The sequence below is a fragment of the Cibotium barometz genome, chromosome 18 (assembly GCF_041138505.1).
Source record: "Cibotium barometz isolate CiBa-2024 chromosome 18, ASM4113850v1, whole genome shotgun sequence".
Lineage (NCBI taxonomy): Eukaryota > Viridiplantae > Streptophyta > Polypodiopsida > Cyatheales > Cibotiaceae > Cibotium > Cibotium barometz.
Window position 1 is genome coordinate 18523786 of NC_141063.1, and position 12790 is coordinate 18536575.

General features: G+C 41.0%; 1 protein-coding gene across 2 annotated transcripts; it reads right to left on the reverse strand.

The window, feature by feature from the left end:
- Positions 1-7465: 7465 nt before the first annotated feature.
- LOC147629021 (uncharacterized) lies at positions 7466-12364 on the reverse strand. 2 transcript variants are annotated; one of them, XM_086812227.1, is made up of 3 exons: positions 11333-12364; positions 9628-11242; positions 7466-9119 (listed from the first exon to the last, which is right to left on the reverse strand). In XM_086812227.1, exons 2-3 carry the CDS (start codon positions 11148-11150, stop codon positions 7658-7660), a joined length of 2985 nt encoding a protein of 994 aa, XP_086668353.1. In that variant the 5' UTR covers positions 11151-11242; positions 11333-12364; the 3' UTR covers positions 7466-7657. The 2 variants fall into 2 exon arrangements, with proteins under 2 accessions (XP_086668353.1, XP_086668352.1); XM_086812226.1 differs by having other exon boundaries at positions 9628-12209.
- Between the last annotated feature and the right edge of the window lie 426 nt (positions 12365-12790).

Genomic DNA, 12790 nt, shown 5'->3' on the forward strand with positions numbered 1-12790 from the left:
GTGTACACTGTACACAACCTTTCTGCAACTCTGAATAGCAACCTGATTTGTGGGGAAAAAAAACAGAACGATATCATCAGCTGTCTTCTCCCCCTCTTGTATGGTGGGGCCCTCCGTTCAGTCCATCGGGTGCAGGAGAGAGAGAGTCGTCCTTTCGCTTCAGTCCACCTGGTGCAGGAGAGAGAGAGAGGAGTCTTTTCGCTTCAGTCCACCGGGTGCAGGAGAGAGATCTGGCTGCCTGTGGGAGAAAGAGCATCGAATGTTTTTGGCCGCTTCAGTCCGTCAGTGAGCATGAGGAAGTCCAGTAGAGAGCAAGCCCGATTCCAACGCCAGCCAGCCATGCTCTTCCCTCCCCACGTCGACCACCTTGCTGGAGAAGGGGGCAAGCTACACGTGGCCAACTATGGTATACCATTATTTTATTTTTAATGTAACTAAAACCCACATAAACCATATTGGGTTCCTTCAATAACTAAAGTCTTTCTCTTAAATAGAATTTTTGAGGTTTGGGTACCCATTGGGGTGTGCACATCCATTTTTAATGTGGGTGTGAGCACTCCACCTTATAAAATATAATTAAGTTTTAGACATGGTTTCCATGGCCAATTTTGGTGCCTGCAAAAAGCCAATCGCAAATCAACAAGCGAAGGCATCCACACAGTCTTGTAGCCAGTAGTTCTAGGCGTCCCCACCGCTATGAGACCGGACATAAGCAAGCATGTAGGACATGAAAACAAGTCATGCATCTAATAAATCTTTTATCTTCGCACATACACAAAATGAAGTGCATATGCAAATATACATTGGAAATCCCCCGTTCTCAAGCCATGTATCTCAATCAGGGGTCTAGTCATACTAGATGACCTCGAGCTCCAGTGTTCCGAGTCATACTGGTCACACCTCCACGCCTATTAGACACGCTAGCACTGCTAGACGTCCTATTGATCATATCAGCAAAGCTCTCATCCCTCTGGAATAGTGTTGCCAGGTGTTTCTGAAACGACAGGCATGAAACAGCTTTTGTACGTGTTGAAACGCTTCCTAAAATGTAAGAAACGGGTCCAAAAAGGTTTCAAACAAAATAAAAAAAATATGTATATTTTTGACTTGGACTTAGCATTTATTTAAGGATACCTTGTTGTTCAGGGAGCTAAATGGTGACACAAGCTGAGTTGCACATGGGCATGGTGAAGAAGCACTCCAATGTTTTGAACAGATGTAGTTGGAGGGTGCTTTCCTTGACACATTTATCTATAGCTTGAAAGCTTGTGGCAGCATAGGAGCTATACACAAACGAAAGAAATACATGTGAAGGCAGCTAATCCATAACCTCAAGAAAAATAAAAGGAAATTGAAGTTCAGAGGGATGGGTCCCTTTAGGATCTATGAACTCACAACATGAGGTGCACCTCAACTAGAGACCCTTAATGGAGTCGAGATGGAAGAATTCCTCAATGGGAGTAAACTTAGAAAGTATTATGGGCCGTTGTCTTATGAACAACTAGCCTAGGGATGGCCTCTCCATTGCATTGCCAAATAGGCCTTACCCTAGCATCTTTCCAATGGACACAGTGCACATCATAATTTGTGGTAGTAGGGGCTTGCATTCACGCTACTCCCTCCCAACTTCTCAAACCCGAGAAGGCATGATGTTTGTTGTAGTAGAAGAGCAGATGAATGCAGTTGAAAAAGCATGTAAAGGGTGCTGGTGGCATTGTCGTGATCCCTAGCTTCTTTGCTAGGTCCTCCAATATTATGTTAACACCAGATCGTCCGTTGAGGATCATTTAGGACACCACCTGGCTTCTAGTCTCCTCAGGAACTGCAATATCACAATCCTGTACTTTCTCTACATTTCTGGAATCTGTGGGGTGTTTGGGAGCTCTGGCAGCTTCTCTGTGGGACCTGGGTACTATCTTCTGGAACATTTTTTGCCTCAAGAATTGGTATAAAGTTATGTTTAACCTCATTTTGCTCAGGTCTTCTCACAGCTCATCCTCCATTTGTTTTAACCTCATTTTGCTTAGGTCTTCCCACAGCTCATACTCCATTCTAGTCCCCTCCCACTTGAACTTTGAAGATCTGCAAGAGCATGAAGGGCTGCTATTATTATAGAAGAACAAATCTAACAGTGTCTAACCGAGCCAGCCTCTCCTTTTTGTTGTTTACACTTCACAGATGGAGTTGTTGGGGTAGCCCAGCCTAGCCTCTCGGGCGCTGCACATGCTGAGGTAGAGAAGCGCACGGTAATCTCATTTATTAAGCATGGGGCGGTGTCAATGTCCAGCTCTTTATGCTTATTAGAGGTAGATGAATCTGCAAGAAAGTTATGTCCTATGGCTTTTTGTATAAGCAACCCTAACCTTACACTGCTTCTCAAGCATTGAAAGTCCAAACTGTGAAGAAGGGTTGAAATTGATCACTGATGGCTAAAGCTTAGAAGCAGCATGTATGTAAAGTGTTTTTCCCAGTGAAATCCATACATATTGAAGGGCACAAATAGGGTGTGCAAGGCATGGATGCAACATCAACCAGGTAATACTTGAAGTTTATATCAGTTGTTGTCAAGACCACATGGCAGCCATGAAGTAGACAGACGGCAACACGAGTGATTATATTGGCCATGAAAGGAGGTGCCAGGATAGATTTCGAGAGTTGTGTGAAGCCTACATTGGAGATAGGCCGATGTTGTCGTTACAGGTAAAGAAGAGTGAAGGTCACGCTTAGTGGGAAGGCCATGTGGCCATGTGATGAAAGTGATTTGAATAGATTTAACTCGAGGGTGTCTCTTGGAATTCCGTTATGTTTGCATCTTGAAAGCATGTGGCAGCATAGGAGCTACATACAAGGGCTAAACAATACAGGCTGACATTAAAGGGGGAAAGGGGTTGTTGGAAATAGACCTTGTTTGCACTGTATTGGTTAATGTGCATTGACACTTGTGTGGCTGGCTTGTCATAGTAGTACAAGTGCATGGGCATGTGAGAAATCACTCAACTTCTCAAGTGTTAGGTTAGATATGCAGCTGGAGGGTGTCTCTCCAAATGTTGTCACAGGCATGGTGAGGAAGCACTCTAGTGTTTTAGAAGAGATGCAACATGAGGGTGTCTCTCTAGATGTGTTACACTCGTGTGCAGCTTGAAAGCTTGTGGCACCATAGGAGCCACAAGCAAGGGCCAAGAAATACATCCTCAAGTTGGAAGAAAGGGGTTTTTAGGAAGAGACCTCAATGGTGGCACCACCTTGGTCGATTTGATGGCACAATGTGGTTCGCTTGCCCTTGTGGACTACGCTAATGGAAGGATATGCTAACCATCGGCACGGTGACGAAGCACTCAAATGCTTTGAATAGAAGCATTGGAGGATGTTTCTCTAGATGCTTCCACATTTGTTTGTAGCTTTAAAGCTTGTGGGCAACATTGGAGCCACAGATATGGGTGGAAAAATACAGGCTGAGATTATTCCTAGGTTGAGATCTGGTTCTTAGCAATGCTTTGGGTGATATGTATGCAAGATCTAGATCACTTGTAAAAGCACAATAAGTGCTTCTTCACAAGCTTCCAATACACGATATGTGTCATGGAGCACACTAATGGCCTGCATTGCATGGGCATGGTAAACATGCATTGAATTATTGTGAATGGGTGCAACTTGAGGATGTTGCTGTTGATGACACATCTTGCTCACTATTAGTTTTTTGCCCAAAAAAAAAAAAAAGGATATGCCCAAGGAGAGTAGTCCTCTTCTTGCCATCCAGGGACCATCCTCACGGAGGCCAGGTCTGTAATAGATGAAAACATCTATGGAAAACCATAGCACAATTGCCCAAGTATACTAGTTGTGGGTGGCAACATTCTTTAGTATATATAGTAATTATTAGTAATAAGTGAATTAGTAAACTTGATTTTTGATCTATTTGTTTATACAAACTCAAGTTTTCTTCTAGAAGATCATTTTCCGTAGACATTACTATATAATGATTTTTTGCATGCTAATTTACCATATATAGGAATATTTTTTGCATGCTGATTTACCATATATATGATTTTTTGCATGCTAATTTACCATATATAGGAATATTTTTGTATGTAGATTACTATATAGTGATTTGTTGATTTGCTATATAGCAATGTTTTTTAAAAATAAATTGTTATATAGTAATTTGTTGCAAATAATTTCCTATAGAGTAAATTGTTTATATAGCAAATAATTTCCTAGATAGTAAATCGTTTTTCTTAAATTATATAGCAAATAATTTCGTAGGTAGTAAATCTTTTTTTTAAATTCTCTATATAGTAAGTAATTTCTTAGATAGACAATCTAGTGAGTATCTCAAATTTCTCTGGTTTTCATATTTACTAGATACGTTCATTGTAACTAGTAAAATATCTAGCAAATTCTTTTTTTTTTGCCATATAGGAACTTGTCAAAAGTTCCTTGTGGTGGTTGCTTCTTGCTTGAAAGGATAAGGAGTTAACTCTGTTACTAGTGTCAATCTCTAGTAGCACTTCCAAGAACTTCCAAGAAGTTCCTCCTTTCACCTTCCTATCCAAGGATTGAATGAAAAGGATAGAGTTTTGAGTTTGATATCACGAGACACCAGTAAATGGTGTTAAACATAATCTAGTATGGATTAGAAATATTATTGCTCAATGATAATTAGAAAAAGTTCTATTGGGACTAGCAGTGTTATAGATCTAGGAGTAAAATTATTGGCTTTTGCACACATAAGTAGTAACTTCTTAGTGAACTAATACTACTAGTAGTATTATTTGCTTTTGCACACACAAGTAGTAACTTCTTAGTGAGCTAATACTACTAGGATTGTATGCAGACATAGTAGTTAAAGATAATGCCATTGTCAAAGAAAGCATGTATATAGCAAAAGTCTAATAATGAGAGAGAGCTTCATTTGAAATGCTCACAGTGATATATAATTAGTTGGTTTGACTAATGACAATTGTTTGCTAGAATTTGTTGCTAGTTACCACAGGTTTCTAAAAGGAGGGTTTGCAAAGAGCTGGAGCCCTTGTATATTATACCTTATAGAAAGTGAGAATTGATATTTATGGATGGTATTTCAAAGTTACCCACTTCTAGAGAGGAGGCTATAACACCTTTGTAATGGCTAATTGGATGATGAAGGTAGGATCATTTCACATTTGTAGTGGTTAATTGGATGACGAAGGTAAATCATTTCACCTTGATGAATAAAATAGATGGGAGTACTTGAAGTTGCCAGAGTTTTTGTTTAGGAGATTAATTAGCATCATGGACTTCCTCATAACATTGTGTCCAAAAAAGGTTTGTGTTTCCTTTAACTTTTGGCAAGCTACTAAAGTTACAAGCAATAAGAAACCGAACTCGAGATGAGTATGGCTTTTTATGTGCAGATTGATGGTAAAATAAAACTTGGTGATTGAGAACATGATTACAATGTATGTTAATAAGAGGTAAATTAATTATACTAATTTTTATCCTTAGTATAATTTATTTATAATTGTTATTGGCATGACATTTGTGCACTTTTGAGGCATTTTATCGGCAAAAATATTATGTGCTTGCTAACTTTTCGAATCTAACAAATAGAGTTGAGGTATCTCTAGAGAGGTTACAGAGGCAAAATATTTGAAGAAAGCACAAGATAGACTTAAAAGCAATTATGACAAGAAGCACATAGTTAGAGAATTTAAAGAAGGTGATATAGTATTCCTTAGTCAAGCCCAAGAGTAATAATTTGAGATTAGCTAGAGATAGACTCTCTAGTCTACTTAAGGTTTTAAGCTAATACGGCATATTGCTTACTTAAACTACTCAAGAATGTTAACGTTCACCATATGTTTCATGTAAGCTTGTTAAAAAAGCATGTCTGATCATATTACATAGGTTGCATGGTGATGGAACCATGTAGGTGAAGTAGAGATACACTTTGGATAGCCAATCAAGACAGCTTACAAAAACAATCATTGGAAAACTCTTAGTTAAATGCTTTTGAACATGCTTCATGGGAGGAGTGGGATATACTTTCTTCGAAGTATTAAATCTTTTGCTCTTGGATGTGATGCACACTTTATTTTTTTTCATAGTTCAATTTGGTGAAGTTGATCGGTTATAGTTAGATTGTTGCGGTTCTTGTTGTTGATGGAGTACATTGTAATAGAATGCCTTGAATATTTTTGAAATACATTTCTAACCCTTGCCATTAGATCTTGATGATGAAGAAACCTAGGGGATTAGTGGGAAAAAATGTGTGATATCACCCAAGTTCAATAGAAGACCTTTTCCATTTACAAGAGGTATTATTTGATATTTAACTTATAGGAAAAAGACTCAAAATATTCATTGAAAAGAACATATAATTACACAAAATGCTATGTATGAGTCTTCAAAACCAATATACACGTACATATTCTTAATACCCTCCATACATAATATGAGTTTTTTTTTTAAAAGTGAGCCTCCCAAGTGAAGAATAGTTATGTCATAGAAAATAGTGAAGAATAGCCATGTCATAGAAAATTTGGAGTAGAATAGTTTTTTAGTTGAGTTGTCCACAATGTGAAGAAATACAAGCAAATAATCTCAGATAATTTTTTTTTCTTTTTGTTGCTTACATGAAAATAAGAGCAGAATAGAGTACCAAAATATTGTTTTGCATTTCCATTAAATATATTCTATGAGTTTCTCAAGAATAAGAGTGTTTTTAAAAGGTTTCTTGTAATGCTTAAAAAAGTCAATGAAACGATGACCCTCTTTTCCTTTCTATTTGCATATCTATGTTCTTTCTATTCATCCATATCCTTTCTATTTGCATGCATCAGCTATATTCTTTCAATTTAAGGTCTCACAATTCTCTATAAAAGGTCTCAAAGGGCTCATTCAATGAATTCAATGAGTAGAGGGAGGAGGGACAGGGTGGAGGGAATTGATGTACTAAGGTTGTGAATAGTCTTGGACTTAACTTTTATTATTATTATTATGTTGGGCGCGCTCAGAAAGAGTATGTGGCGTATCAAATCATGTACCGATGAAAGAAAAAGAGTATTGGCAAACCCTAAACCTTGATTAAAAAATGGATGGAGATGCCTTACAAATTAAAAGAAGAGAACGTAAGTCCCTGTCGGATTTGTACTGGTACTTGCGTGAATTTGTACTGCAATGGGTGGTGGGGATCTCTGCAGCTTCCATGGATGACCAAGGAGAGGCCAAGTAACATGCTATGTGGATGTAGCAAGACATCTATAAGTGCCTTTGAAATGTGGCAATACCAGAAGGTTACCTACCCACAACTGCATGTTAATCTCTTCTGTACTCACAATAAGAATGCTCAAGAGGAATTATCAAACGGCTATTAGCATCATCCATGTGTTTTTGCATTTGTGAAGATATTGTCAAAAGGAAGACAGAGTTCCAACCCTCGAGAAGGGAGAGAAAGTTGTTAGACCCGCCAACAAAGAGCCATAGCTGCAAAAATGATGGATATGTTTTCTGTGGATATAGCAAACAACTCAAAAAGGTAGAAGATGAGTCTCATCAAACGGTTTTTTTTCCCCATCTTGATGGATCACAAATGCATGTACAGCAGAAATAATCATGTGTTAATCAAGTTCCATTAACAGCGCTGAAAGATGATTGATCATCCAAAACTTCAAGCTTGTCAGAGCAAGTCCCTGCTGTTGCCCGGAGTCGTGATGAGCTCAAGGATTTGCACCACCTCTGCCATAGATGGCCTATTGGAGGGCACTTGAGAAGTACAAATCAAGCCCAATTTGATGACGGGTAGCACTTCATCCTCCACATAATCCTGCATGTTTGGATCGACACAGCTCATGGCTTTCCCTACATCAAGCAAAGACCGCACGTAGTCACAAAGAATCACCACATCATCTTCCCTGTATTCGACTGGCCGCCTCCCTGTCACAAGTTCAAGTAGCATCACCCCATACCCATACACGTCACATTTCTCATTTATCCTCGAGCTTTGGCATGCAAACTCAGGTGCCATGTACCCTAAAGCACTCTGAAACTTGCTGCTCATAAGGTACTTGTCAAGCATGGGGAGTAGCTTAGCTAGGCCATAATCTGCTATTTTTGGGTTGTACTGTTCATCCAGCAATATGTTGCTGGATTTCATGTTGTAATGTATGACTTGAGGACGGCATGCATGATGCAGATGGGCTAAACCCTGGGCAGTGCCCAACGCTATCTTGAACCGTTTCACCCAACCAAGAGGTGCATCTGCCTGAGCTTTCTCATGCAGCCTACTGTATAGGTTGCCATTGGGGATGAAATCGTATATGAGTAGTTGCAGGTGGGGTGTCCAATAGTACCCTTGCAAACCTAACAAGTTCTGGTGCTTGATGTTGCCAACGAATTGGATTTCCTTCTCGAAATCCTCTTGGGATTTCACCATGCTTGATGCCATGAGCTTCTTTATGGCAACTGTCGTACCATCAGCCAAAACTGCTTTATATACGGTGCCAAACCCTCCTCGACCCAGCTCACTGTCCTTGTTGAGCAATGCATGTGCAGTGGTTATCCATTCCTCTGCCCTTGGATCAGAGTTCTTTGTAAACATGACAAGCTTCCCAATGGGCATATCCGAGCTTGAAGATGGTGAGAAGCTATGCAGAATGTGGGAATTTGACCTTGGCATTATTGACTGAGCATAGGCATTTAAGGCCAAGACTATGACGATGCCTGCTGATATGGCAGCCGCCGCCGATATTGCGAGAATGGCTGAGGCACTCAATAGCATGTGCTTATGTTTGCTTGCACCCAAGGGGTTTTTATCAACTGAGTTTGCATCACTGGAGTTTGGGTTAAGAACTATGGGCTTGGGCATCACAGTTGGACATGTGACATTCACGTTGGCACCGCAAAGGTCAGTGTTACCGAGAAATGCCGACATGTTGAACCTTACAAAAATGCCATTGTCAGGGATGGGTCCCTGAAGCTGGTTGTAAGATACATTCAGCTCAGCAAGCCTTCGCAGTTGACCCAACTCTGATGGTAGAGTGCCTGAGAGATTATTGAAGGAAAGGTCCATGACCTCAAGACTTTTCAAGTTGCCAAGCTCTGGGGGAATGCTGCCATATAAATTGTTTTTAGATAAGTTTCTGCAAACAAAAACAACAAATGGAGTTAGACTCGAAAGGGAATCGTTGCAATGGAGTCCAGTCAATAAACTTGATAGTGAACATGGTCATCATGTCCTCCACGAGACCAACACTTGTAAAATGACCCCTGATGGAGTCAGCATCATTCCCTGCCATTCCCCATTCCCCTTCAGAGCTACCTCTAACGGCATCATGATTTCCTCTAGACCCATCCACCATCATATCATCATCATCATGATGCCCCTCCATGGCTTTAGAACCATGCAGTGTGGCATCATCATCATCATCATGCCCCTCCATGGCTTTAGAACCATGCAGTGTGGCATCATCATCATCATCATGCCTACCCATCCCCATGCCTTTACACCAACCCATCATGGCATCATCATCGTCATGTCCCCCATCTCCCACACTTTTGGAGGTACCCAACATACAGCCAAAAAAACAACACTACATATAAAGTACACAAAATACAAGGAAATTGAGTGAGCAGATCTAGCCAACGTACATATCTGATAGGGCAGAACAGTTCCCCAATGCAGGAGGGATTGATCCATTGAGCTTGTTTTCATCCAAGAAGAGTATAGAGAGCCTGCTCATGTTTCCAAGGCTTGCAGGGATGTTCCCAGCCAACTGATTGTGGCTCAAGTCTATCACTACCATGACAGTACCTGGGTGTAAAGCCAGAATGTTACCCGACAGTAAGTTGTTGGACATGTTAAAGTACTCCATCTTGGCACATGTTGCGATAAGAGGGACCTCTCCAAAAAGCTGGTTCTGTGACAAATCAAGGGTCTGCAGGGACCCACATTGATCAAAGAACACACTTGGAAGCTTGCCTGTTAAGAGGTTATCTGACAAGCTCATAAAGAGGAGGCCAGGGATGAGTAGCTTCTCAGGAATGTTGTTGATGAACTTGTTTGAGCTCAGATCCATTCTTTTCAGCTGAACACAGCTTGAGAAACTGCTGGGGATCGGTCCTGATAGCTTGTTGTGAGAGAAATCAACACTCTCAAGTGCTTTCAGGAGACCTATGGTTGCAGGAATCTGTCCATACAGAGCATTATATGACAAGTTCAACATCTTCAGTGAGCTCAACTTACCAATCCAGGAGGGGATGTTGCCGTATATGATGTTGTCAGCCGTGTTGAGAGTGGAGAGAGAGTTCAACCTCTGCATAGTGTCAGGCAGCTCACTTGAGAGGAAATTGTTGCTCAGATCTATGTGCTGCAACAGGATGCAATTGCCAATTTGGGCACCTATCGCCCCTGAAAATCCATTGCTTTGCAACCTCATATCCACTAAATTCGGTGAAAATGCAGGCAAAGACCCTGAGATGGTATTGTATGATACATCCAACACTGACAGGCCTGTCATTGCTCCCATACTTGACGGCATTGCATTAATCAAATGATTAGCTGAAAGATTAAGGGTCCTTAAAACCAAACAAGAACCAATGGTGTAAGGTATGTTCCCCTCCAAGGAGTTACTTGCTAGGGAGAGATAACGGAGGCTCTTGCAGTTGGAGAAAAGCTGTGAGGGGATTGCACCCGACAGTAAATTATGCGAGAAGTCCAGAGATTTGAGGGAGATTACCTTGCCCAAAGAAGGATTTATGGGGCCTGAGAGCATGTTATGACTAAAATCCACTCTCTTTAGCAGTGCAAGCTGGGCGAGCTCTGCAGTTATGGTGCCTGAAAGGTTATTGTATGCAAGGGATAAGGTCTGCAGGTTTGCAAGCTTTCCTAGACCTCTGTCTATATGCCCAGAGAGTGAGAGCCCATTCAGATGGACTGCGATGACCCTACCACTATGTGCATCACATGCTATGCCAGTCCAGTTGCAAGGGCTGTTATCATCTTCTGTCCACAGTCTCAACACATTAGTCGGGTCAATCAAACCAGCTTTGAAAACGATGAGACCCAGCACATCATCATTCGGCTGCACAAAATTGGATGTGCAAAAACCAAGCATGATGCACATTGCAAGGAGCCATGCATGAATGCTGTCTTTCCCATACAAGGCACCCATCTCAGTAGAGTCCCCTAGGGCAAGCTCTCACTATGCTGATGAGCTTAATCCTTCAGTTTTGGTGTAAGCCTAGTATAATTTTGAGCTGAAACCTGCACAAAATGATCCTTAATTTTGAGGTTAATCCTTCAAAGCTTAACACACATTTCCATGAACCATGCCTGGTGCAATGTTTCACATACCTGCCACCATATCTCAGTTAAGGAATCCTTCAGTAAAGGTGTAAACCTCATATTGATCTTGAGCTTAAACCTTCACAGAGTGGCCCTTAATTTTGAGCTTAATCCTTCCAAACATGAGGCACATTTCAATAAACCATATATGGGTGCAATATATCCCATAAATATTACCACCCCATCTCAGTTAAGTTCCAGTGTAAACCTTAGCTTTGATCTTAACTCGACATCAATCTTGAGCTTAAACCCGCAAAAAATGGCCCCTAATGTAAGCTTAGATTTCGATGTAAACCCAAGAGCTAAAACCTTCACAAAATAACCATTGCTTAAATTTTGGCTTGAACCCAAGATTTATTTGAGCTAGAGTAGCCTAATACCTATGTAAACCCAAGTTTGGATTAGAGATCAAGCAGCCTCTGGCCTCTGCACAAGCCCAGCTGTAAACCCAGTTGTGCTTTTAAAAGCTTTAATCCTGCACAAAATGCTAGAGTTTTCTGCCAGCGTTGGAGCTCAGCACTCGAACTAGGGTTTAAAAAAGCCCCAAGATATCAAGCGTATCCAACAGGGTGGAGACTCCGACCTAATTTGCTTCTGTAATCCCACAACGAGCATTTATCTGTTAACCTACTATGCTTTAGAGCTCAATGTTACCATGATTGGTGTGGATTCAAGGTTTTCCATTTCAATTGTTGAGCAGGAGGCCAATGTTTGTCTGTGGGGGCACCGTCTCGCCCAAATTGGCTCAACTCATAAAGCCATAGAATTTCTGCTTGCACAATGTGGGCCTGCATTGTCTGTTAAGAAAACTATTTTTCTGGGGGGGGGGGGGGGGGGGGGGAACTTGGATGGGGAAGAAGAAGCATGTGCTGGGCAAGCACTGTCCAGGGCACAGTAGTAACTGTAGCCGACACGTGTGGGTTTGGGCGAGAAAGACAAATGCAGGTACTTTGAAGGGCTGCACAGTGCAAGGCAGTTAAGCAAGAAAGGGGAAGACAGGACAGGAAGACAGCTTCAAGGTCTGTGGTTATGAAGGGAGCTAGTACAAAAGGACTCATGGGGAAGAACTTAAAAGCTCTGAGAACATGAAAAGATAGTAAAGAAGCCCAAACTTAGCTGGCTCCAACCCAATTGTACCCTTCCTTTTTAACACCTATCTATACCCTAAGCATGTTGGATATGACCACCACGGACACCATGGGCTCTTCTTCACCTCCCACCTACCCCCACACACATAACCCGGTTTGTCTTGTAATTTTCCTAGCTGAAATTCAGAAATGTGGGTTGGAATTCGGCGTTGCCTTTAATTTTAAGGGATAAAATTTGTACATTTAAGTTATAAATCCTGACTTTTGTATGATTTCTAGTGATTTTCAAGTCTAAATCTCGATTAAGCTTAAGCATTGTATTTAATTTTAAAGGTTGAAATAAACATTTATTTTGAGCACTGCCCCGTACACAAGAGGA